The following is a 26,277-nucleotide window of genomic DNA, read 5'->3' as shown; positions in this document are numbered from 1 at the left end:
GGCAGGGCAGACCAGACCCTAGTCTCCAGTGCCCTGGGCAGCCATCATTCCGGACTCTTGGTAATAGGAAAGGGGGCGACGAAGTCATTCTGACTACTTCCTGCTGAAGGGGGTCGTAGTCCCTAATTGTGGTCCGGAGAGGGCTCAGTGGGCACCGGAACGTAGGGGTGGAACAGCAGTTGGTTGAGAGTGACCCGTGAGGCTTCTTGGATTTTTTCTTTGGCAAACCTTAGAAAACAAGGGGCAATTGTTAATAAAAGGCCTATAACTATTAATGGGGTTAGTATAGGCATGAGCCAAGTTAGTAGGGGGGATTCCCAGATGTTAAAACCTGAATCCTTGCCCACATTTTGCCAACTATTGAGTTGATCCCTGATTGACTGGAGATTTTTTTTTTTTTAATCCCAGTTACCAGATTCGTTAATATAATAACAATACTGTTCCTGTAGGAAGACACAGGTTCCCCCTTTGCTTGCAGTCAGATCTAGGGCTCGTCGATTCTGGAGTGCCACTTCAGCCAGCGAGGTGGTTTGTCACTGTAAGGATGCCAGGGACCAGGCTGAGTCTTCTATAGCCTGATTGAGGTCCGCTTGGAGCTTGTTGACCTCGATGATGGAGTGACCTAGGGCTCCTGTACTGAGGACTACCGCCAACAGGGAGGTAGCAATAGACATTCCTACCAAAGTTGGAATGAAGACTGCCAGTTTGGTTTTTTCAAGATCCTGGGAATTTGAAATTTCCTGTTTAGCTTCTGATTAAGAAAGCAGTGTTAGTTGGTGCACCTGCTAGAAAATTCATCACAGTTGACTGAAATAGAAGAAAATGACATGAAAGAAGAATTCATGCTGGAGGCAAGACAATTACATTGAGCCATGTTTAGACATGGGGCAGGGGCTGGTCAGCAGAATGGAGATCCCAGACACCTTGCAATATATCTCTGCATAGGATGGTGATATGAGGTTTCCCAGTGCGACACAGCTGTTTGGAATAATAACATTTGTTAAGAGGTGGGCTAGACATGTGCCCTTGACAGTGGCATGGGTTGCAATACACTAATGAGGCAAATCCAGCTGAAATGAAGAGGAAGTGGTTAGCTGTTGTCCAGAAGAGGAGTAAGAGAGGAGTGAGGTAGTCGGGTGAGTTGGTGGGTCAAGGAAGTGGCAGACAATTTATCCTTGATGCGAGCACTAAAATGTTTGAGGTGAGAAATATGATACCAGGAAGTGTGATCAAGGAGTTTGGCAGTCACAGGCATGGTCAGGGTCACAAAGTGAGGCCTGGTCCACTGAGGTTGGAGTGAGCGTGGGTGGAGGGTCTTGAGGAGGACCAGGTCACCAGGCTAGAGAAGAGAGGCATTGGGGTCTGATGGTGTGGTAGCAGCCAGGTCTAGAAGATAGCAGTCAACGTGGTCTCAGAGAAGCTTTTGTGGGCGAGCACATGGGTGAAATCGATCTGCCAATTCTCATCTGGTTCATGTCCTTGCAGCTGGTGAATAGGCAACCTGAGCTTAGGGCTCCTTGAGGAGAAACAGTGGAAAACATTAGGCAGGAGGAGTTAGTGAATGAGGCATTGGTGATGGGCATCCCTTTGGTGGTAAGAAATTCCCTCTCCTGCCAGGTGGCAGGATGGGAGGCAATTGGCCTCTAGGGTGGACTCAGGAATGAGTACCACATAGGCTGCATGGTGCAACCATGCAGGTTGGACAGCGAGCTACCATCCACTAAAGAATGAGATCAGGAGACTGTAGAGGCTGGTACAGCAAGCCTTCCCTAGGTAAGAAGTGAGAATCGAGGACCGGCTGGCAAGAGTGAGAGATTGGAAGTTGAGGAAAGTGTTAAGGGGAGAGGACGGTGGGTGAAGTTCTCAGGAAAGACTCATAGTTACATCTCATTGGTGCATAACCGGAACAACACACAAATTCCACAAGCTGTGGGAAAGGGGAAGCAGGAAGCAGTGTCAGGGTCCAGGTTGGGATGTTGGAATCACTCACATTTTTCCTTTTTGTTACATATTGGGGAGGAATGGCAGGCTCCTAGCCCTGCAAAAGAACTGGTTAATGATTTGGTTAGAAGAAATTTATACATTTGAGTGGATGACACAGGAATGGAGGGAGGGGTTACTTATCAAAATGATGGATTGATTTCCTCCTGAAGCTCACTGGAATATGTAGTCTCTGAGGGTTGGTCTTGAGGAGCTTCTTTGGGGTGCCTCTATGGTGACACACGGATCATCTTGGCAGGTGTTGACCTTCTGTGCAGATTCCACATTCTGGCCATTCTTGGATAGAGAGTCCATTTGACTTAGGCAGAGAACTGGGAACACTTTTACTCAGCCCCGATATCGCGGCTCTATGTTGTATGGAATTAGTGGGGAAGCTTAGGCAGGAACATGCATGACAGCTGATTAAAATTATCTAGTGAGACCTTGAGAAACAAGACAGGATGTATAGTCTGGCCTGCTTCTAATCTTGTATTCTTTCCCTCCCTCTGCTCATGGGGACTCTGGCTGCTAGCAGGAGCTAAGTCAGGGCCTATGGTAAGGCCAGGGCTCCAGTAGATAGTGGCCTTCAAGGTTACAGTGCTAGCTAGTAAAAACCGTTTCTAAGGTCTTACATACACGAACTCTGGAGTTTCAGGTAAGGTCAGGACCACCCCTCTCTTCACATAGAGTACTGGAAGAGACATCATAAAGGAAGTGTGAAACTGTGGAGACATCCCATTGACTCCCATTACCTGGCTGGACAGAGAGGTGAGCCGGCCTGAAAGAGAGGCTAGTATAGAACAGATGTTGTCTCTGGACAGAATATACAGCTTTACCTGTGATGTTGCTGACCCCAGGCCATCCCTCCATAGCGACGGATGCTTTGGGAGCTGGGCAGAGTGAAGGGCTTTCTAGCTTGTGGCCCACCATGGTTCTGACCCAGGAATACTTTGACCCCCAGGGCAGTCCCATTTCTAGTGGCCTGGCTCTTGGCAGAGCTAACAAGACTCTTTGAAAGCCACTTCTATCACTGCAGCTGGCTGCCCAATATTCTGGCTTCCCATATCACAAGCAGGTGCTACTTGAGGGTAGACTAGCCTTACTGGGTCTCCTAGAGAACAGGTTACTGTATAAAGCCGCATTAATGAGCCTCCTGATGCCTAGCTCACTACTCTTCCTCTGGGCCCTGGTTAAAGTGGGCCACAGAGGCAACCACGGGATGTCAGCCAAAGGGATGCTCAATTCTATCCCTGAATGCCTTAATGGGCTGATCTAGGAATTTGTAGTTACAGGCATAGTCCTGATAGTTTTAGGGTGATGCCTACGAGAAGATAATTAGGCTGCTTGGTCTGACAAGTTAGCCATCCCTATAAAGGGTCTGGAAATCAAACTGTGCAGCCTGAGTCCCTCAGTGAGAGAGAGAGAGAGAGAGAGAGAGAGAGAGAGATGAAGAAAGTAGTTGGAAGCATCAGATTAATTACCACCAAGTAAAAACTCTCAAATAGAAGTTCTAGAAAGCATTTGCCAAAGGTCTGATGTCCGCTACAAATTTGAAACAAGCACAGCTTTACAATTAGCTTAAATTGTACATTAGAAAAAGCAATAATATCAGTGATAAATATTTAGAAAAATGCTATAGGCAATTTTAAAGGACAATGATAAATTACATTGCACATAAACCATACAAGATGTATTCCTCTCAAAACTTTCATGACTTCCCATTCCTTCTACGCCATGCTTTAACCTGGAAATACTCTATAAAACAATTGGTAAGAGCACGTGAGTTTACCTCATGGCTTGGAATAACTTAGCAGTGGATTAGAGCAACTCTATACTGGATTATTTTGATATACAAATTTTAAATTAAGTTTCGGAACAACTTAGCAAATTACAGTTTTGTTCTTTTGATAGATGTTAATTAGCTTATCTTTTATCCCACCCATGTTAGATAAGGGGTGGGGGTGGGGATGACGAAAGGAAAAAAAAGAGTTAAAAGCAGTTGCTGCAGCAGCAGCAGGGAATCAGGCATTATTGGGGTTAAGTCAGAAGAACCAAAGAGGGAGAGCAGGTTAGGTTGAGGGTGAGAATGGAGAAAGGCAAGATGGCAGACAGGGTCCTGCCACATGAAGGAAGGCAAGATGGTGGACAGGGTCCCATCAGGTGGAGGAGAAAGGCAAAATGGTGGATGGGGTCCTACCACATGGAGGAGTGGGAGGGGAGCTGGGAAGATGGCATCAGAACAGGAAGTGGAGAGAGGGGGCTTGGGAACATGGTACCTGCGCAGGAAGTGAAGGATCCGAAGGAGGAAGGTTCTGAGTGGGGGAGAGCAAACTGGGGGAAATGTAAGGTAGAGGTCAGAGAGGTTCTTGGGCAGGGACAGGGACCTTCTGTGCAGCAAGGATGTCCACACAGAGGGAAAAAGGAGGAACAAAGAGAATGATGGGGTTAGGTGGAATTAGGTGGGGCAAGATATGGGAGTAGATAGAATAAGGGAGGGGTGGGAACATAGCAAAGAAACAGAAGGTAAAGCAAAAGTGGCACTGGAATCCAGTGGCTACTCAGTAAGTGAAGGAGTCTGGAAACATTACAGAAGGACTGGGAGCGTAGAAGAGGTGACCAAAGAGGAGGTGACCTTGGGGAACATGGCACAGGGACTGGAGGAGTAACGTACAAGGTGGATGGGCCAAAGGCTCCGAGAGAGGCGAAAGTGCAGGTAAAGAGGCTGGCAGAGAAGCAGGTGGGGAAGAAGTGGGGGCTGGGTGGAGTCCTAAAAGTTCTGGCGGCTCAGAAAAGGTAATGGTTAGGTGAAAAGTCTAAGAGATCCTTGGGAGAGTGGGAGGGCTTAGCCTTGGCCTGGAGAATCTGAGTCGTGGAACAGGAGGAACATAGGGAAGGGCAGGAACGGAGTTTCCAAAAAGCTTCCACATTACGAACTTAAGACCATTTACCCTCGCGATGACAGAAATTACCCAATTCCGTGAGGATCTGAAAATCAAACGTGCCTTCCGCTGGCCATTTGGAGCCTTTTCCAACACGTACTGTGGCCAGGCCACGGTTGAAAAATGGACAAGGCGTTTTCTGCGTAAGTCCTGGCCCAGACCCATGGTTTTAAAATTGGCCAATAAACAGCTTAAGGGGGTTGGGGGCCATGGGCTCAGGACATTTTGTTGCCCGTCCTGTCCCGATAAAGTATCTTGCGGCTAATCTAAACACAAAGAAGGCGTCCCCGCTTTGAAATTCAGACTAGAGGGGAACCTGGTTCCCGTTAAGGAGGGCCAGTCAGTAGGGGGGACGTCTCACGTCCCTCTGAGGGCCCTGGATTGGTGGGAGCCGGTCAACGACCAGGGCGTCCCCCGTCTCGCTGAGGGCTCAGGACAGGCAGACCACGTGTACACGGTTTGGGGGGTCTGCAGGAGGTTAGGGATTACTTTTCAGGACAGGAGGAGCAGGGCGGAGGGGCTTACCTCACGTCTGTCGCTTCGCAGCCGGCAAAGGCCTTGGGGCTGGCGGCTTAGAGGTGGAGAGAGGAAGGGGGGAGCTCAACCAGTTTAGGGAGCCCACGCATCCCTTCCCGGGTTCCCGGCACCAAATGTTAGATGATGGCCACCGACCGCCCGCCCGCTTGGTGAAATAATATCGGCAAGTTGTTCAGAGTTGAGATGGAAGCTTTATTGGAAAATCCGCTCCTGGGCCCCCTTCGCGCAGAGGGGAAGGAAGAGGGAAGCGAAAAGGGCGTCTGAGATACGTGTGGAGGAGTTTTATACCCCTCTAGACACGTGGGGAGGCAAAGGGGCTGTCTGTGCCCCAACTATGCAAGGAATGTCCATTCAGGTGTCCCATTGGTCACCTGGAATCCCGCCAGGTAGGTGACGTAACTGGCTCCTGTGGCCCCTCCTCCTGTTACAGGCTGGAGCCTAGGAGATGTGGGGGCGGGGCAGGCCAGACCCTAGTCTCCAGTGCCCTGGGCAGGGATCAAGGGGTACCCACATACGATGCAGAATGCCATCGTGGGGACACAGCGTCACGCTGAGGACAGGGGAGGCCGTGGGACAGAAGAAGGGATTCTGGCAAGGACGCAGGCGGGAGGGGAGTCCACGGGGCTCAGTCATTAACCACCTGAGGGTGCTCCAGGGACTCCCCCCAAGTTCTTGTAAAGCTGACAGGGACAAGGAAAACAGCAAAGCTGAAACTGGGAGTTAGTTTAACACAAGACAGGACGGAACTGGAAAAGCTTTAGGCAAGGAAGTGACACAGGTGTGGGTCTTGGGGCAAAGCTGTCTGCAGCTGCTACAGACAGGGCTAGGGACGGAGAGAAGCGTCAAACTAAGAGTCATCCCTAAGAGTTTAAAATAAGTGACAGTTTTTAAGCAATGAGGAAAGAAGAGGTGAGTTTTGGAAATAGTGGGAGCTCAAACAGGCAAGCCGTGGCTGTGCTCACTTAAACAACTAGTAAGACAAAGAGGAAGAACAAATGAGAGCTAGCTTTGTAGCGCGGGTGACCAGCTGGTTTCCCAGTTTCCCCTGCACACCGAGAAAGCGCGCCACGGCCGCCCCTTCGCCATCCTAGAGCGACGTTCGAGAATGTTCTGTGTCTGCTCCGTGTCAGTCCACTCTAGACAGAGACCACAGGGACAGGGACCCATGTCCGGCTCTGCCCATCCCCGTGTCCTCAGCTCAAGCGGAGAGCGTGAGCGAGCAGGCCCGGCGCTTTAAAATACCCGTGGAAAAGAGACAGTACCTCCTCAGTGCATTTCTCCCACAAACTTTTTAAAAGCCCTTTCATAGTTGTCAAAAGAAAAAAAAAGTAAATACACAGGAAGAAAAGACGCTTGTGTGCGCTCCACCGTGGCCTCGCCAACGCGCACAGGGGCGCAGGGAGCGCCAGGTCGGCACGAGGTCGGGGTGGGCCCCTCGGACCTCCCTCCTCCGCCAGGTGCGTGGTCCCGGCACCCCGGCCGTGCGGAGGTGCACCCAGCCTCCCCCCGGAGTGTGCTGCCCCCGGCCGCCCTGGAGCCCCGGCCAGGCCCCCCACGACCCTGCCGCCCTGGAGCACCGGCTGCCCTGGAGCACCGGCAAGGCCCCCCCGACCCTGGAGCACCGGCCAGGCCCGGCCCACCTGCCCTGGAGCACCGGCTGCCCTGGAGCACCGGCCAGGCCCCACGACCCTGCCGCCCTGGAGCCCCGGCCAGGCCCGACCCACCTGCCGGACACTCGGCGGGGCTGGCGCGGGCAGCCGGCTTGGGGTGGGCAGTCTGGAGGCCGCACTTGCCCCACCTGTGCAGCGCTTTCCGCCCTGCACGTCGTCCGGCACGTACCCGCCATGACCTGGGCTGCAGGAGGGCGAGGAGGGTCGCTCCCGGCCACGCCCTACAAGCCAGGAGGGGCTCATCCTGCAGGCCCCAGCCGGACTTCCTGCACTTCCCCCTCTGCACGGCTCTCCCCTGCTTCCTGTGGGGCGACTCTAAACCAACTGTAGCAACCTCTCTCCCTTAAGCACAAAAAGTATCGGACCCGGAGCCGTGGCCTAGCGGCTAAAGTCCTCACCTTGAGCACGCCGGGATCCCATATGGGCGCCAGTTCTGGTCCCGGCAGCTCCACTTCCCATCCAGCTCCCTGCTTGTGGCCTGGGAAAGCAGTCCAGGAAGGCTCCTTCGCTCACGAGCGAGACCCGGAAGAGCTTCTGGCTCCTGGCTTCGGATTGGCGCAGCTCAGGCCATTGCGGTCACTTAGGGGAAATCAGCGGAAGGAAGATCTTTCTCTCTGTCTCGCCTCCTCTCTGTATATCTGACTTTGCAATAAAAGCAAATAAATCCTGAAAAGAATAAAAAGTATCAACCTCTGTCTCTCCCTTACCCTTTTTCTTTCTGCTGCTTAGTCCTGCTGGTTTGTATCCCTCACTCTCTGAATAAACTTTTTAAGCAGTGTTGGTGTCTGCGCTTAAAATGCTATTTAAGTAAAAGACAAACAGCTGGGAAATATTTGGCCTAAAACTGTTGTGGTCTTAGGCGGTTTGCTCAGGGTCACCAACTGGTCCTTTCTGCCCACCTGCGACAGCTGCCGCCACCCGGAACCTGGGAGGGCTGTGGTGTTGTGCAAACACTGCCCTCAGAGCCCCCGGAAGGCCCAAGACGGAGAGGGGCTCACTGCGGGCCACCTGCCGGGAGGGGATAGAGAGAGGCAGAAAGAAAAACGGAAACTGCCAATCGAGTTCTTCAGACTTCAGCGTAAAATAAGAGTAAATCTAAACCACACAATTCCATCTGCACGTTTCTTGTTTTAATCAGGCCTGTGAGCAATGTATCTTAATTTTCTTGTGCTGGTGATTTCTATCTGCACAAATACTTGGAGTGACCTTCTTTTAAAATATCCCACTCTGTAGTATATGAAAATCCTTACCCTCTTCTTATAGATGGTTTATCAAAAACGACTCAAGAAAAAGTTGAGAATATTTCAGGTAATTGGGTGAATTTTCAGCCACATGTTATTTTTTTTAAATTCATTCCTGGAATTTTCCTGAGAAGTGACAAGAATTTCTTTGGTTGGCAAGCAACAGCACAAAAGATAACTTTACTCGTTTTCCCACAATTCTGCCCTGCTTGCTACATTACATAAATTGGACATAGTGCAGACACAAACGTCATTTTTCCAGAGACTCTTGCACTGACAAGTCATATCAGCTTCATGCTGCTCAGTTTGCTCCTTTTCAAAATAATGGAAATATTCAAATAGGTTACCTTTCACTCTGCATATAAAAGAGCTTGCTTTGTTGAGGATATGTGAGAAAATAACTGAGTAAGATGTCATGCCTAGGTGGTACAGAAGAAAGATTATAGTATTTCCTGATTTGCACATGTGCCTGTATATCCACTGGAGTTTTGAGTTTTGCTTTTGATAGTCAAATGTAAATAAGAGATCCTGGACATAGATGCTAGAAAATTTGGGAATTTTAGGTGTATTGCTATGTAGTATTTGAAAGATGAATCTGAAATAAAACACGTTATGCCTTTTATACTTCTCAGGTACTATTTATGATGTATGTGAAAAATTCCCATCTTCTCACGGGACTGCTAAGCTTCAACACAATTGACACTTTGGCATGGATACCTAGGGGGCGGGGGTGCTCATTGCATGGGTAACCTTAGCCTCTGCCCAGTGGTGGCCAAGAACAGCTTGCTGTTCCAGGCAAATCAAAGTATTTCTAGACATTCCTCGTGTCACCTGAGGTCAAAATCACCCTCAATTACAAACCACTATTTTAAATGGCAATACATGTGTAGTATTTTATGGATTTCCTTTTCTGAGTCTAGAGAAGCAGCACTTTGTCAGGAAGTTAACCCTTGGTCTCATTCATTATTTGTAGGACTTTGTGAAATGTGAGAATAAGAAGAATGCTACTCCCAGAAGTAATTTGGACTTCCCTGTTTCAGAGCATAGAAATTCTTCCATCAAAAAAGAACAGAAGGTTTGTCTTCATTGTCAAGAACATTTCTGTAACTTTAACTTATGTATATTTAAACCAGGAGATAAATAAAGATAGCAAATTCTGATCAGTACTTATCTAGAATGCCAGGTGTGCCCGGTATAACTCAGTTATCTTCCCTCTCCTGGGGGCTGTCTCTGCTTGGGAAGGAACCTAAAGCATTTGATCAATACGGGCACTGCTGATGTCATACGTGCCCGGTGAGGCTCCTCTTGCGTTTCTACACGAGAATTCATAACCTATCTGTGGCCTCTTTAATTCACCTGCAGCCATCACTTGTTTCCTCTGGCATTCCTCCTCAACAGTAACAAAAACTCTTCGTTTATTAGGTTTCCATACGTCCATCACCTAAGAAAACATACTCTTTACGGAGTCAGGCACCCACGATAGATGTAAACTTGACCACTAAGAAAAAAGAAGGAACATTTCAGAAATTTGGAGACTCCTTACAGCGTTCTCCAACAATTCTTCAGTCAAAAGGTTTGTAATGCATGGTGATCTTTCCATGAGATGTAGAGTACATTCTCATCTCTCATGAGCACATAGCCTCAACAGCTGCTTAGCGGATATCGCACTTTAAACAGGCCTGGTCCTGCATTGTGTACAATGAGAAGAAGTAGTTGAAATGATGAAATAGCCAGGTGTTTGCTGACAGTGCAGGAGAAAGGCTTTTACCACCTGCGGAGACCCAGTAAAGGACAGGAGTGTGGATGCAGTTTGAGGCAGCAGTAGGTGTCCTGCTCGTGGCAGGTGGAAAGCCCTTCGCGGGGGAGCGTGGACGATGAGGTGTTTTGGGGATTAGACGAGTGGAGCACTAGTATGAACTGGACACCAGGGGTGGGGAGAATGGGCAGGGTAGGGAAAGGGCCTGGCAGTGGGAGACATTAACTCAGTGAAACGGATTGTGTGATTAATATTTGCTATGAAAAACGACCCAGAGCTTCTCAAACGTCTTGCTTAGGTGCCCTTTAACTTTGAATAATCATTTTCTTTGTATGGTTATTTACAAAAATCACTCTGACCATTAGAACCTAAGGTGAAAGGACCATGGAAAGATTTGCTTGTGAAAGTCTAAAGTTCCAAAAATATGTCATCATTAGAAGGAATATGGTGTCATCTGGAACCTGTTTTGAGCTAGTCAGTGTCACTCTTTCCGGTGAAGATTGAAAACACCCTGATGTGTTCCTACAAGTCAGCTTCGTGTTCATCCACAGTTTGGGGGATTCAGATTTGTGAGGCCTCTTGGCTGTCCTTTCTTAATTAAAAATTTTTTGTGAGATAACACATTCTCATGTTCAATTATAGCCAGAGACTCAGCCCCACTAAATGGCTGAACCAACAGCAAAATGATCATAGTTCAGCAGGACCACAGGCATGAACTTTTAGATACGGAGCGTCAAAACTATCAGAGTATGCCTGACAGATTCAATACAGTTTGACAAAACGTACTGTATTCGTAGCAAACCCTTCTCTTTTTTCTTAAGGATTTGTTGTTTATTTGAAAGGCAGAGTTACAGCAAGAGGGAGAGACGGATCTGCCGGGCTGATTCATTCCCTAGAGGCCACAATGGCAGCAGCTGAGCTGTTCCAGGTCTCCCGGGTGGGTGCAAGGGCCTAACGACCGGAGCCCTCTCCACTGCTCTCCCAGGCCTTCAGCAGAGAGCAACCAGGACATGAACTGGTGCCCATGTAGGGTGCTGGCACTTGCAGGCAGAGGATTGGGCAACTAAGCCATCACACCATCCCCGATGTTCACTGGACATCTTCACACATGAATAGGTACATCTAGTACCTTACTATTTTAAATTGTGCATAGTTGACTGGTTATGAGTTTACTGTTGCAGAAACCTCTTTCAAGTGACAAACGAATTAAAGATGATTGTGTTACAAATTATCATGTCGTTTTAAGATGATGAAACATTAGATAAGTTGTATTTTGTTGGGCCAGGTTTGTACATGAGGTTAATCTGCCCCCTGACGTGCTTCCATGTATGTTCTGGTTCATGTCTAACTACTCCAGTTTGAATCCAGCTCCCAGTAATGGCCAGTGTGTAGACTGCTGCCGTGCACATGCAGACTGGACAAAGCCCCTGACTCCTGGCTTTGGCCTGGCCCAGCCCTCGTCACTGCAACCATTTGAGGAGTGAACCACCAGATGGAAGATCTGTCTCTCCCTGTGTTTGTAACCCTTTCAAATAAATAGACAAATCTTTAAATTTATATATGTATATCGTTTATCTTTTTGTTTCCTTTGCTATTGTTCCATGCATTTTTTAGGCATTTAATTTTTCCTGTTTGTGAATTCTCTGTTTATGTCCTAATACCAGTTCATATTATAGTATTTTTCTTTGAATTTGTATCTGTTGTTTCTTTATTAAGGACTTCAAGCTTTGCAATAACAAAATAATTTAATTCAGAAATTAATATTTTTATTTTATAGCAAAGAAGATCATTGAAACAATGAGCTCTTCAAACCTCTCAAATGTAGAGGCAAGTAAGGAAAATGTGTCGCGACCCAAACGAGCCAAACGGAAATTATACACAAATGAAATCTCCTCGCCTCTGGATATATCTGGCCAAGTGGTGAGCTGGCGTTTCACTCTTCATCAGTATAAACTTCCTGTTTTTTTGTTTTGTTTTGTTTTCTCAAGAATTCCTAATGTTAGTGGTACTGATGATTTGAATCTCTACTGTGTAGACCATATTTCTTAAGATAGCCAGTGCTGGCGATGCACCTTTATCATAATGACACATAGACACCTCATCAGTGTAAACAAGTGTCAGGCTTTTTGTATTTGACAGTTTATCATAGGAATATATTTTCATTAGTAAAGTTGTTGCTATTTTGTAATTTTTTTGCATCTACCATTAATTTTTTTTTATCTTTATCATGAACCTTGTATAAATGTGGGCCCAGATGCGCCTGGTAAGAAGATGCAGCTGACATGTGGCTGTGTCCTCGCGCCCTGGCCGAGAGCCCTCCAGGTTCTGCTCGGGAGATGGTTGTCGCCCTCCTGTATGGCTCCTCCTCTTCACGCAGGACCTTCCGTCATTAGAAGGAATGCTCAAACTTTTCTGTAATTCTCTTGTTTGCTTAGTGGATGAAAGTAAAGGCAGAAAAGTAATTAAAGGATAAAAAAATATTCAAAAGGAAGTGGTCAAGAAGAGCCAAGAGAGACTTTTTGTTTGTTTTTTGCCGCAGGAACTGCCAGATGTTAGATTGATGCTTGAAGACACAGAGTTAGAGTCACTTAGGACATTGGGGCTGTCCTGCTAGTTACCGTCTGTGCGATTAGTATGTAATTTCAGTTCTTGGCTGAGAGTTATTTCTTAGTGGCAGAATACTGTACTTTGTAAGTTACATACTCATTGCCACGGTGGAAGATCCATTTCTTAAAAATGATTTGAGACGGGCCCGGTGCGGTGGCGCAGTGGTTAAGGTCCTCGCCTTGCACGCCCAGGATCCCATATGGGCGCCGGTTCTATCCCGGCAGCCCCGCTTCCCTTCCAGCTCCCTGCCTGTGGCCTAGGAAAGCAGTCGAGGACGGCCCAAGGCTTTGGGACCCTGCACCCGCGTGGGAGACCCGGAAGAGGCTCCTGGCTTCGGGTCGGCATAGTATGGGCCCGTTGCGCTCACTTGGGGAGTGAATCATCGGACGGAAGATCTTCCTCTCTGTCTCTCCTCTCTGTATATCTGCCTTTCCAGTAAAAAATAATAAAAATAAATCTTAAAAAAAAATGATTGGAGGCAATTGCCTCCAACTTTCTGGTAATTGTTTCAAACTATCCATGTCTGGAATTTAATACAGATTGTAGGTTACTTTTTAATTTTAGAATTGTGCAGCTAGATATTTTACTAAATCGATTACTTTTTTAGGCATGCATTTTTATAGGAAATGGTTTGCCTCTGGTGTCTGAGGACAAAAAAATGCTTGTTTATGTTATTAATTAAGTGGATGAGCTTATGATCTATTTCAAACTAGCTTTTTTTTGTTTTTCACTTACGTTTGCTGAGACTGTGAAATTACTGATTTCAGATTTTAATGGACCAAGGATTGAAGGAGAGTGACCACCAGATTCTAAAGCGAAGACTTCGAGCAAAAATGGAGAAATGAATGGCTCATGGAGGACATTACAATGTAACTTTATAGAGTAGGGCTGAACGTTACAATGATTATACACATAAAGATAACTCTGTATATTATGGTTCATTAAATACCTCTATATAAAACAGTAATCTCTATACATAGTGTTATTTTAATGCAATAAAGAAAGTAAGTTAACAGTTTGTCTGCTTTTTAAACCTTTTCAAAAACAGATTCTTGGGCCTGATGCTGTGGCTCAGTAGCTAAATCCTCGCTTTGCATGTGCTGGGATCCCATATGGGAGCTGGTTCTAATCCCGGCAGCTCCACTTCCCATCCAGCTCCCTGCTTGTGGCCTGGGAAAGCAGTCTAGGACGGCCCAAAGTCTTGGGACCCTGCACCCGTGTGGGAGACCCGGAAGAAGCTCCTGGCTCCTGGCTTTGGATTGGTGCAGCTCTGGCCATTGTGGTCACTTAGGGAGTGAAACCAGTGGACCGAAGTTCTCTGTTCTGCCTTTCCAATAAATATTTTAAAAATCTTAAAAAACAAAAATGACAAAAACCAGTTTCTTTCCAAGTAGCCTATGTTTCCACTTTGGAGCAGTGAAGATCCTAGCAAAGACGCTGTCATTCTCATCTGTTTTTCTGCACATGATGTCATAGGCTGATTATTCAGTTTCTCATATTTAATAGTGTCTGCTAGACTGTGCAACTGACTTTAAAAAAACAAAAAGAAGATGTACTAATTTTATTTGAAGGGCAGAGTCGGGGAGAGAGGAAAGGGCAGATGTTGACAATCATACATATTTTCCCTTTACCATTAAAAAAACTTTGAAAATAATGGGTCAGTTTACTTTCCCGGAAAGGCACATGCTGTTGAAACCTGTGAAATAAAAATTTTTTTAAATAATATTAAGTCAAATCAAAGCTCAGTAATTAAGCCAATCAAAGCTGAGGTTAATATGCTGATAAAGTTTACCAGGAATAATTTGATCCACTTAATACAGACTTAAAATTGAAAGTTAAAAATTAGCTTCAACTGTAACAGGCTTCTCTGCTCATTTTCTTTAAACGATTGAACAATGACCTACTAGGAAAAACAAAGAAAAACACATTTAATGGAGCTGTGTTTCATGGTATACAACTGTTGGATAACAGGTAGCACTGCATAATGACATAGAATATTATGCAATGGATACAACTGTTTGATAATAAAAATGATGAAAGAGGACTTATCATTACTCAGCTTACAAAGCTATTTAATGCAAAAATCTCCATTTCTAGAAGAATGCACACAAATTATTAGCAAAAATGAAGTAGCAGGTTTCACTGCGATGGCCAAACTAACTCATCCTGTCTACAAATGCCAGCAACCTAAGTGGGCAGCAGTTTATGTCCCAGCTACACTTCCCGTACAGCCCCCTGCTTAAGCTCTGGAAAAGCAGCAGATGACGGTCCAAAGCCTTAGGACACTAGTTCCTCAGGGGAGACCTGAGAGTCCTCCTGGCTCCCAGCTTTGGATTGGCTCAGCTCTGGCCATTGCAGCCACCTTGGAGAGTGAACCAGTGGATGAAGACCTTTCAGTCACTGCTTTCTATAAAACTGTACAATCTACCTTTCCAATAGAAATATTTTCTTTAAAAAAAAAAGAGGACCTGGGGTGACCTAGTGGCTACAGTCCTCTCCTTGCATGCACCAGGATCCCACATGGGCGCAGGTTCATACCCACTTCCCTTCTAGCTCCCTGCTTGTGACCTGGGAAAGCAGTAGAGGACAGCCCAAAACCTTGGGCCCCTGCAACCACATGGAAGATCCTTAAGAAGCTCCTGGCTCCTGACTTTGGATCAGCTTAGCTGCAGCTACTGTGGCCACTCAGGAAGTGAACTAGTGGATGGAAGATCTTTCTCTTTGTCTGTCCTTTCCATAAAATCTGACTTTTGAATGAAAATAAATAAATCTTTAGAAAAAAAAAAAGTAGCATACAAGCATCATGAGAGGTTCATTTCTAAACTGCTAATACATTTTTGCTTTGGAAAACATAGCTTAACTGATGAGTTACCAATACCAATGAATCTTTTTCTTTATTTCTATCATTTTTTTAATCCAAGATCTCTAAGTATTTAAATAATAAATACCATCATCATGTAAGAAGCAAGTTAACAAATAAAAAAAAAAGCAAACTTTCTAAAATCAGTAAAGTTGAAAGTTTAAATACTAATACATACACTAACAACACCTACTTTGATTTTTCACTGTTCTTCAAAACATTAATGCACTTTCCCAGAGTCAATAAAGAAGTATTGATGTGCCCAGTCTCCCTTAATCTTTCACCTTCATTCTGAGTCTTCATGCTGCGTTCTGAACCAGCAAGATCGCATAAAGACAATCTGAATTAAACAAAACACCAAATAGGTTATTTGAAAAGTTCTTCTAAACAATTCAAAATAATTAAGAACTTGATAAATTTTGAACTTACTCACTGACTCCAATTACACGAGGCATTTCAGAAACTTCAATGTGTAAGATTCTAATAGTGAATATGCTGTGACTAAAAGAAATATACAAAGATTAAATATTACAGATTTTTAATTTTAACATCCTAAATTAGAGATAAGCATCTAAACCAATCTCAATACCCTAGTATTAGCTTTAGTTCATCACAACATTTTTTCAAAAAGCTGCCAGATATTTCAACCTATATACTACCAAGAGTCCTACAATTTGTGTACTGCTAATTCTCCTAACACTTCTCTTCCTGACATTCCAACCACGAGCAATGGAATCACTTATAACAAAATCTCACTCCATCACAAAATCTACATTTGACCTTTATATTTAAATAGACTTTCTGAGTCATAAATTATCTGTAGCCCAACTGAAAACGGAGCCATCACTGTGTATTTTACTTTTTTCTCCCTTAGGAGAAAACCTGTTATATAAAAAACAAAACAAAAAACTTACTGCTTAAACTTAGTCCCTCTGTCACTCATCTCCCAGTGTTTCACTTCTTAGGAGCCAGTATGCTGGCACAGCAGACTTTGCAGCTGTCTACTGTCTGCTTTAAGCTCCAGCTGGCTCATTTCTGATCCAGCTTCACTCTAAAACAACCAGGAAGGCAGCATATGGCCTGGCTCCTTGAGACCCTGACACGCATATAGGAGACACAAACAGAGCTCTGGCCTACGGGCTGTAGGCTAGGCCAGAACTGACTGTTGCAACTGCTGGAGAGTGAACCCATGGATGCATGCTCTCTCAACCAGTGCGTGGGAAATAGCTTGCATGTTTTTCTTTTCACCTCTTTCCCCCTCTCTTTCTTTTCTATCTCTCCATCACTCTGCTATTCAAATTAATAGTTTTAAAAAATCCTCTTAAACTGCTTGGGATAGCAATATTCAGTATGCATATGGCATTTAAAAGGTAAATGGGGAAAATGCAGGGAAAAGCCACAATTATAGATAACTGAAAATAATCAGCTGAAATATCGACATAAATAAAGACTAAATATATCTGAGACTTTCTACAAATTAGCGAAGTTAATATTAGGGCCAGAAATAGCATTGATAATATTATATGTTATTGCTCTTTAGTTTACAAAATGTTTTTATGTGCTGGAATTAATTTAACTTACTACAAAACCAACTACTTCCTTTAATTTAAAACTGACTATATTTAAAATACACAGGATGCCATGGGTGCTTCAGGCTTATCCCACAGAGCCTGTACCTTACCTTCTACTGGAAGCATTATTCAGTTTTGTGAAGGCAACACTCTGGTGCTTTATTCCTAGTTTTAAAAGTTTGTATGCTTCTTTGGAATCAGATACTTGAATCCATTGTAGATCTTTAAACATAAAGAGGATATCAATCAATATACTAAAACAACAGAATCTGTTCTACAATGACAGCCTTTTCTCAGTGACACAGATCAGACTTTCTTCTACTAACACATCTGAGTTTGAATTAAGCTTATACTCACAATCTTATTATACTCCACAAGAAAATAGGTATAACAAGAATTATATGATGTTGGAGTATTCAGGTTCCACACACAAAGTAAATGACCTTCAATAGTCTGCCAGGCGATAGGGGGCTAATTTCCAGGATATACAAAGAACTTCAAAACAACCAAAAAACCAAAACAAACAAGCCACTCAAGAAATGGGCACGGGAAATGGGCAAACATTTCACAAAGAACAAGTCCAAATGGCAAACAAACATATGAAAAAATGTTCCAGCTCCCTAGCAATAAGGGAAATCCAAATTAAAACATCGATGAGGTACCACCTAACACCAGTAAGATTGGCCCACATAAACAAGAACACCAATGACGCTTGCTGGCGAGGATGCGGGGAAAAGGGAACCCTACTCCACTGCTGGTGGAGCTGCAAATTGGTACAGCCTTTATGGAAATCAGTCTGGAGAACACTCAAACAACTCAAAATCTGCATACCATATGACCCAGCAATAGCACTCCTAGGAATATATCCAAAACACCTGTTTTACGACAAACCAACATGCATCCCTATGTTCATTGCAGCACAATCAGTAATTGCAAAAACATGGAAGCAACCGAAATGCCCATCAGCAGAAGATTGGATAAGAAAGCTTTGGTTCATCTACTCCATGGAATACTACTCAGCTATTAAAAAAAACAAAAATGCAGTTCTTTGTGGCTAAATGGGCACAACTGGAAACTATAATGCTAAGGGAAATGAGCGAATCCCAAAAGGTTAGATACCACATGTTTGCCTTGATTTAACCTGTAATTTATTGTTTGGTTGTTTGTCATTTTTTGAACATGTCATTGATACTGTCTCAACCCAGATGTTTCGAAGAATGGAACTTGCATTATTTTTAACATATTGTTTACCCAATACTATGTCAATTAATTCCATAATGTTGTATAATGATACTGAGGCCTTGTTGGGGCTTTTAACTGACCGGATCTTTACTCTGTTAGACCTATCTTCAGACCATAGAAGGTCTCCCCAGGAGGCCACTGAACTTATCTGGACAATAAGACGCTGAACTTTATGCTAGGCATGTGTTTGCAAGCAATGAATCTCAACTGAACTTGAACTATGGTTATGCAACAAGGTGGAGGAATCCACCATGGGGGGAGGGGTATGGGAGGGGTGGGGGGAATCCCCAGCGCCTATAAAACTGTACTACATAATACAATGTAAGCAACAATAAAAAAAAAAAAATAGTCTGCCAGGAATGAAAACTGGAAAAATTCCTTAAAATTAAACACTCAGGGGAAAAAAAAAAAGACAAAATATACAGTACAATTAAGCTCATAAAATTAGCCACAGAGTCATCATTGAGATGTAGCAAGTTAAACCACCACTTGCAACACCGACAAAGCTTATCAGACTCAGTTCTAACCCCAGGTGCTCTGCTTCCAACACAGCCTGCTGCTAACACACACGGCAAGAAAGCAGAGGATGGCCTACATGCTTGAACCCCTGCTGGCCACACAGAAACTTGGTGTTCTAAGTTCCTGGCTTCAGCTGGACCAGCCCCAGCCACTGTGGTCATCTGAAGAGTTCACTAGCAAGTTAAAAGCATGTTTTTTCTTATTTGACATTCTGTCAATATGTACATAAACAAATATTAGAAACAAAGAAAAAAAGAAAACAGAATGGTTTCCAAAGTATTGAAAAATCCCATTATGGGAGAACAGTAACACTTCATAGCTCAAAAACTTGGACAATAACCAAGTAGCATAATAAAGTGACTTAGTGACTTTAATGATACAAAGCATTTCCATGACTAAGAATCCAAACAATGATATTCAAGTAAACACAATAGCAAACTAGGTCCTTTTATATTTGCTTGCTAAACACATCAAACCACTTTCCACAACATACTTCTCTTATTCTTTTGATATTAAAAAGGAATATGCAAATTTTCATATCCCTGCTGGCTTTCCTACAGATGTCCCAAACTCTACAAGGCAATTCATTAGTTTACCTTTTATGAAAGAATAGCCCTTTACATCTTGGGAGAGGCACAGCATCTTTCTCTTTTGGAACTTCGATGATACAGGAGCAAACAAATCATAAATACATTCATTGTAAATCTCAAAGAAAGAAACCCATACAGAAAATTTTATATTATCCGTATTCAAGCTAGATGGTTCACAATCTTTCAGGGATTCTTCGAGCTCTGGAATATTCATAGAGTTGGTGAAGCTTCCTACCAAAAATAGAAAAAAAAAAGGATAATAAAAAATTCAGTTAACTAAAAATGAGAGAAACGTTCAATTGAAGACAAATAGACAAATCAAATATATTTAATCCTATTATATCTATATCAAGCAATTTTAGAAATAAAACAAGATGTAAATCACACATGGATTAAGCAAAGTTTGCCTTTTTGTCCTTTTATTTAGAAACATGCTAATAAACCAAAAGAATGAACAGGTATCCCTCTTGAATTCAATTATTAAAATTACAAGCAGTAGGGACGGGCTCAGTGGTATAGCAAGCTAAGACTCCATCTGTGGCACTGGCATCCCTTACAGGTGCAAATTCATGTCAAACCTGCTCCACATCCAACCTAGCTTCTACCTTACTGCCTGGGAGAGCAACCAATATGGCCCAAGTCCTTGGGCCCCTGTGCCCAAATGCAGACTGGGAAGCAGTTCCTGGTTCTCAACTTTGAACCAGCCCAGCCAGGGCCATGGCAGCCATCTGGGGAGTGATTCAAAGGATGACACATCTGCCTCTCTCTCGGTCTCTCCTTCTCTCTATAGCTCTGACTGTAACTCTCTTCTGTCTGTAACAAATATTTTTAAAATAAATAAGTTATGAGCATTAAATGGATATTTGTGCAATTTAATACAAACAAGACTGATATTTCTAGATATTATTATGAAGTCAAAGAAATTTGTGCAGATAATGCTATAATGCACTACTTCTCTTTAAAGAAAAAAAAACCAACAGAATAGGATTCTGAATGTTTTTCCAATAAAGAAATTTTAGATACTTGAGAAGATATTGGACCATAACTGTGTAACTTACACAATGCACACATATATTAAAATATCACCTAACACCCAACACACACATATAATTTTTGTTAAAAAAAACTAATATTAAAAAAAGAAATCACTCCTAGTAGCCTTTAAAATTAAAATTTAAAACTAAATTTTAAAATTAAAAACTAAGTTTTAAAATTAAAAGCTGCTATATAAATAGTAAAAAATTACAATTTTTTAATTAAAAATTTTAAAATAAAAAGCTGGAGAAGGCGCTCAGCTTAGCAATTCTGCTGGTTGAAACATTGGTGTCCCATATTAAAGTGAACTGGATTCAACTCCTAATTCCAAATTTTTGCTGATACAGAGCCTGGAAAGCAGTATTGGACCAAGTGGTAAGTCTCGGCCACCCATCTTTGAAATCTGGATTGAGTTCCTAACCCATGGCTTGGCACAGTCCCAAGCTACTGCAAGCATCTAGAGACTAAAAAAGATGTCTTCCTCTCTGTATCTCCTTTTCTACACATTTGCCTTTACAATAAAAATAAATAAATCAAAAAATAAACCAAACCAAAAAAAAAAAAAAAAAGATGGAAGAAAACCCACTCTGTCAACCTCTTAGAAAATAAATTCACACTAAAAACTTTTGAAATGTATTTCATTTGATCAACAAATGAAAACCAGGAAAGACCAGAAACCTTACCATGAAGGGTATCATCATTGTCACTAAGTGTAACAACCTAAAAAAGAAAGTTTTTAGAGGTTAAAAATCACGTTTAGATATGAATTACCTACTCACATTCATCATCAACCAAATTTCAATTCAAGATCCCCTAAACACCTGACCTTCATTCATTAAACTGTTTTTAGTTTAATACAATCTTGTGGAAGGAAATCCAGAAAAAAACTAACCCGAGTTAATTTAATAGGCAATCGTAGCCCGTCAGAAGCAATTATCACAGTATCTCACCGTCTCCCCCATCTGTTCTTTCCCTACACTTATGATAAGGCTTTTCTCACTAAAATTAAAAATTATAAATATTTGAGGTCTATGGAACATTATTCCATTATTAAACATTTGCATTATTTGCAAATCTTGCCAGAAATAAACACTAGAATAAGCGTTTTATATATTTCCTACTTCATTCTAATTATTCCCTTGGTTTACACAACTAAAATTGAACTGGCAGATGAAAAGATCAAAAATCTAAAGCTCTCACAATTTACCAAAGTATTGCCAAAATGTTTTCTAGAAATACTTTATAATCAATATATAAAAGTGATTGTCATTTTGTAATATTATTGTATTTCCATAGATGACACATAACTGGACAATGTGTCAGAAAATTTTTCTTCATCATTAATCATGCTCATTTCCTCTGAATTACCTATGCAATTATCCATTAACTTTTACAATTTTAAAAATACTAGTTTTAACTTTCACAGATTGTAGTCATGGACTCTGAAATGTGAATTTCACTGAAAAGCACATTTTTCCTATTTTGTTAGTTTTTAAAACTAAAGATTTGTTTTTATTTACTTGAAAGGCTGAGTTCCAATAAGAGAAGCAAAATGAGAGAGAGATCTCCCATTCATTGGTTCATTCCCTAAATAGCCACAACAGCCGGGCCAGTCATAAGCCAGGAGTCTCTTCCAGATCTCTCAAATGGATGAAGACATGCAAGCACTTGGGCCTCTTTCACTGCCTTCCCAGGCGCTTCCCAGAGAGCTAGAAGGGAAGTGCAGCAGCCAAGACTTGAACAGGTGCCAAAGTAGGATGCTGGTGTTGTGCCAGCTTTATAACACTATATTATATTATTAAAACTCTGATTTCCAAACATCATTTTTTCAAAGATTTATTTATTTTTATTGGAATGTCAGATGTACAGAAACGAGGAGAGACAGAGAGGAAGATCTTCCATCAGCTGACATGGCTACAACAGCTGGGGCTGAGCTGGTCCAAGCCAGAAGCTTATTCCAGGTCTCCCATGTGGATGCAGAGGCCCAAGACTTTGGACTGTCCTCCACCGTTTACCCAGGCCACAGGCAAGCAGCTGGATGGCAAGCGGGGCTGCTGGAATAAAAACTGGTGCCCGTATGGAATCTCAGCAAATAGAAGGCAAGGACTTTAGCCACTATACTATCATACCGGGCCCTCCAAACATCTTTATACACATTCCCACTAATATTTTTAAAATCCACCCATAGCAGATTAGTGCGTTAATGGGCTCCCACCAGTGGGTTTGTTATAAATGTCCATGACCTTGGAACTCTAGAGAACACCGACCAGGAAGAAGTGCCCTCACATAATTCAGGCTAGCAACCATGGACTTCCTACAATCCAGAGTACAAGCTAAAAATAATCCTTATATAATCCCCATACACCTTATAAATTAGTGAATCTGAAGTATTCACGGAACAACAACAACAAAAGAAAAAACACTAGAAATGGACTGAGGGTCAGTGCAATTGTCCAGGTTTTCATCTGGACAATGGTTCATTCCCTAGCTGCTCCAGCTCCCATCCAGCTCCCTGCCTGCGGCCTGAGAAAAGTAGGCAAGGACAGCTCAAAGCCTTGGGACCCAGCACCCATGTAGAAGACGCAGAAGAAGCTCCTGGTTCCAGGCTTTGGACTTGCTCAGCTCTGGCCCTTGTGGCCACTTGGTGAATGAACAAGCAGAGGGAAGACCTTTTTCTCTGTCTTTCCTTCTCTCCTGAAAATCCGTCTTTCCAATAAAAGTAAATAAATCTTTAAAAAAAAAAAAAAAAAAACTAAGGCAGTCTCCAAAAAGGCACTATCGTTTAGCCTTAACAAAAAACACTTCCTGAAGAATCAAGATGGCAGAATAGGGTAAGGACACGTTTAAACAGATGGGGAGAAACATTTAATCTGGATGAAGCAGAGAGGACATATTTCAGGAAATAGGAAAAGGCAGAACAACAGTAGAGGGGTACCTGGAAGCTGACAGACACAGGAAAGCAGCAGGCACAGCAGTGTGGTGTTGCAGTGACCGATATCCAGGACGGCATTCAGCTAACGGCGATCTGAACTCCACCAGCAGCCGGAACTTCACCAGCAACCAGGTGGGAAGGGACTTTCACTGGAAGCTTGGGAGGTGAATCCAGACAAAGAACTGTCCGTCCTGCTGGTCCGTTTGATTTGACCAGGAGCAGAGACAGAGCAGCAAATTTCAAACGGGCAGTGCGAGAACAGAGTGAATTTCATAGCCCAGTCAGCCCCTAGAGCTGAATTGGGTGCCATTTTGTGTAAGGAGGAAAAGAGCAAGGGAAAGGCAAGGGAAAGGACAGAGCATGTGCTAGCTGGGGGTGAGCTCATTTCTGACTTGGTGAACTGCAATGACGCAGCATTCTACGGATTCCATCTGGGGCAGGTCTGGGTAGCCCTAAGACCTGACGGCAAGCTGATCAAGAACTGTAGTGGTGGTACGTTCAGGCGCCATTTTGCACACTGTGGCAATAGCTTTGGGACTGCAAGGAACAGGAAACTGCGCATGTGCTGAACTCACGAGAACTCACTGAGGTCACACAGGAAAATAATAGACTGTGGCATGGTATGTATCAAAATAGGTCTGTGTGGCACCCAGACCTAACGTCCAACATGTTCCGACAAGATCAGCGCCACCAACAACCTAACTAGGATAGGACACCTGGTGTCTCTCTAATCCTGGGACCTGCTCGAACCGGAAGTGGGAGAAAGGTTGCAGAGACAATGGTGTAGCCTCAGCACGGTATCACAGGAGGTAGAGAGTGGTGAGCCAAGAGCTGGGGCTGTGGAAAGCATGGTGGAAATCTGACATAAGAACCCAGACCTGGGGGCCCGGCGCAGTGGCGCAAGTGGTTAAGGTCCTCGCCTTGCACGCCCGGGATCCCAGATGGGCACCGGTTCTAATCCCAGCACCCCGCTTCCCTTCCAGCTCCCTGCCTGTGGCCCGGGAAAGCAGTCGAGGGCGGCCCAAAGCTTTGGGACCCTGCACCCGCGTGGGAGACCCGGAAGAGGCTCCTGGCTTTGGATCGGCATAACATTGGCTGTTGCGCTCACTTGGGGAGTGAATCATCGGATGGAAGATCTTCCTCTCTTGTCTCTCCTCCTCTCTGTATATTGACTTTGTAATAAAAATACATAAATCTTAAAAAAAATACACTACATGTATTACAAAGATATGAAACTATATGGAATATATATATATATACACACACATACACACACAAAAAAAACTGTATACACAAACATATCAAAAAATGTTATTTGGGTTTTACATAGAGAAAAATTTCAGAAATGATACTTTACAATCTGCTAACGTCATCTTCTCAGCAAGCATTTAAAATTGCCATGTTTAAATTTTGTATACCCAAAATTTTTTTAAATAAAAATCAGAATTTTTATAAATTAGTATTTTAAACATACAAACAAATAAGATTTCAGAACCCCTTGTCTTCATAAGGTTTAAAGACTGCTGTTACTTGTATAATGTAAGCACTAGTTTTCTAAGAAACTTCAAACGTTTTCTCAAATGGAAAAAACACAAAAATCTTCTAATATAGCTGAAACGACCTAAATTTATAAAAGATCAATATGTACATTACATTTATATTACTAATTCCATTACATACTGAAATACCTCCATACCTCTTTAATTTGCCGAAGCAATGTACTTTTGTTTATAACTTCTTCTTTCTCTTGGGCGGGTGATAACCGTAAATATTCTCTTGATCTATTCGGTTTAATGTTCATCTTTGTATACAGTTTTTCCTGAAGATTGGCAAACAACACATTCAGAGTTCGTGGAAGAATTCCAATGTTTTCCTCTGTACCTGCAATAATAATTTTTGTGTAATAGTCTCTCAGAGGACTGGTAGGAAAAAGGTAACACAGAATGTCAAGATTTTTATGCTACCGTTAATAAAGAGAATAGCTAAAACAAGAAACATGATGAATGATCACTTTTCTATCACTTTGGTCTTCACCATAAAACCTAAAGTTCTATATTCAGATTTGGCCATAACATTAATATTTGGAATCACTAATCATAAAGCATAAAAGTAATATAAATATGTTTCCCTGGTCAGCCATGCATAATTGCTTGAATTCCATCTATGTTTTTTCTGGACTTTTATTCATCATCTTACTCTATACCATACTGAGAATATAGTTTTTTTATCTAATAAAATAAATTTGAATCAAAATATATCACAGATATATATTCAATATGCTAGATGAGTACTAAATGATAGAAATATAATTATATTAAAGTTTTATGAGAACACTGAGCTAATATTATCTCACTTCTTTCCAACCAAAATAAAACAATATTTACCTCGAAATGTGTATGTTTTTCCAGAATTGGTAAAGCCATAGGTGAAAATTAGACGACTTTGTCCTTTCAATAGGTCTCTTACTGGTTGCATAATACAACCATGAAAGAATTCCTTCTGTGTAGTTTCTGGGCCAAAAACCTAAGAAAGAATTTGTAAGACAGGTCATTTTACAAAATCCAAATTGGTGTAGGGCTGGCACAACGCCTAAACTAGAGGTCTTCCACCTCTAAGCGTGGCATCCCATATGGGCACCAGTTCTTATCCCGGCTGCCCCACTTCCCATCCAGCTCCTTGATTCTGTCCTGGAATAGTGGAGGATAGCTCAAGTGTTTGGAACACTGCACCTGTATGTGAAATCTGGAAGCTTCTGATTACTGGCTTTAGACCGGTTCAAGCTCTGGCTGTGGCAGCCA

General features: G+C 43.0%; 1 protein-coding gene and 1 long non-coding RNA gene across 2 annotated transcripts in view; one reads left to right on the top strand and one right to left on the bottom strand.

Moving 5' to 3' along the window:
* LOC121157008 (kinesin-like protein KIF20B) overlaps positions 1 to 26,277 on the bottom strand; it is a 108,382-nt gene that overhangs the window by 28,009 nt on the left and 54,096 nt on the right. Inside the window, exons 5-14 of the mRNA XM_040980960.1 lie at positions 25,864 to 26,002; positions 25,176 to 25,360; positions 21,231 to 21,267; positions 19,519 to 19,743; positions 17,272 to 17,383; positions 16,020 to 16,091; positions 15,784 to 15,930; positions 14,329 to 14,426; positions 13,466 to 13,551; positions 8,026 to 8,134 (exon numbers count right to left, since the gene is read on the bottom strand). Coding sequence (XP_040836894.1) covers positions 8,026 to 8,134; positions 13,466 to 13,551; positions 14,329 to 14,426; positions 15,784 to 15,930; positions 16,020 to 16,091; positions 17,272 to 17,383; positions 19,519 to 19,743; positions 21,231 to 21,267; positions 25,176 to 25,360; positions 25,864 to 26,002 — 1,210 coding nt within the window. The remainder of the gene's footprint in view (positions 1 to 8,025; positions 8,135 to 13,465; positions 13,552 to 14,328; positions 14,427 to 15,783; positions 15,931 to 16,019; positions 16,092 to 17,271; positions 17,384 to 19,518; positions 19,744 to 21,230; positions 21,268 to 25,175; positions 25,361 to 25,863; positions 26,003 to 26,277) is intronic.
* On the top strand, positions 9,206 to 13,580 carry LOC121157007. Its single transcript, XR_005883974.1, has 4 exons — positions 9,206 to 9,442; positions 9,790 to 9,940; positions 11,901 to 12,043; positions 13,498 to 13,580. It is a non-coding gene; the product is annotated as an uncharacterized LOC121157007 (long non-coding RNA).

Source organism: Ochotona curzoniae, unplaced genomic scaffold, assembly GCF_017591425.1.
Source record: "Ochotona curzoniae isolate NIBS_2020 unplaced genomic scaffold, NIBS_Ocur_1.0 contig_3503, whole genome shotgun sequence".
Classification (NCBI taxonomy): domain Eukaryota; kingdom Metazoa; phylum Chordata; class Mammalia; order Lagomorpha; family Ochotonidae; genus Ochotona; species Ochotona curzoniae.
Note: the sequence above shows the minus strand (reverse complement) of the source record. Positions and strands in the feature narration are given on the sequence as shown.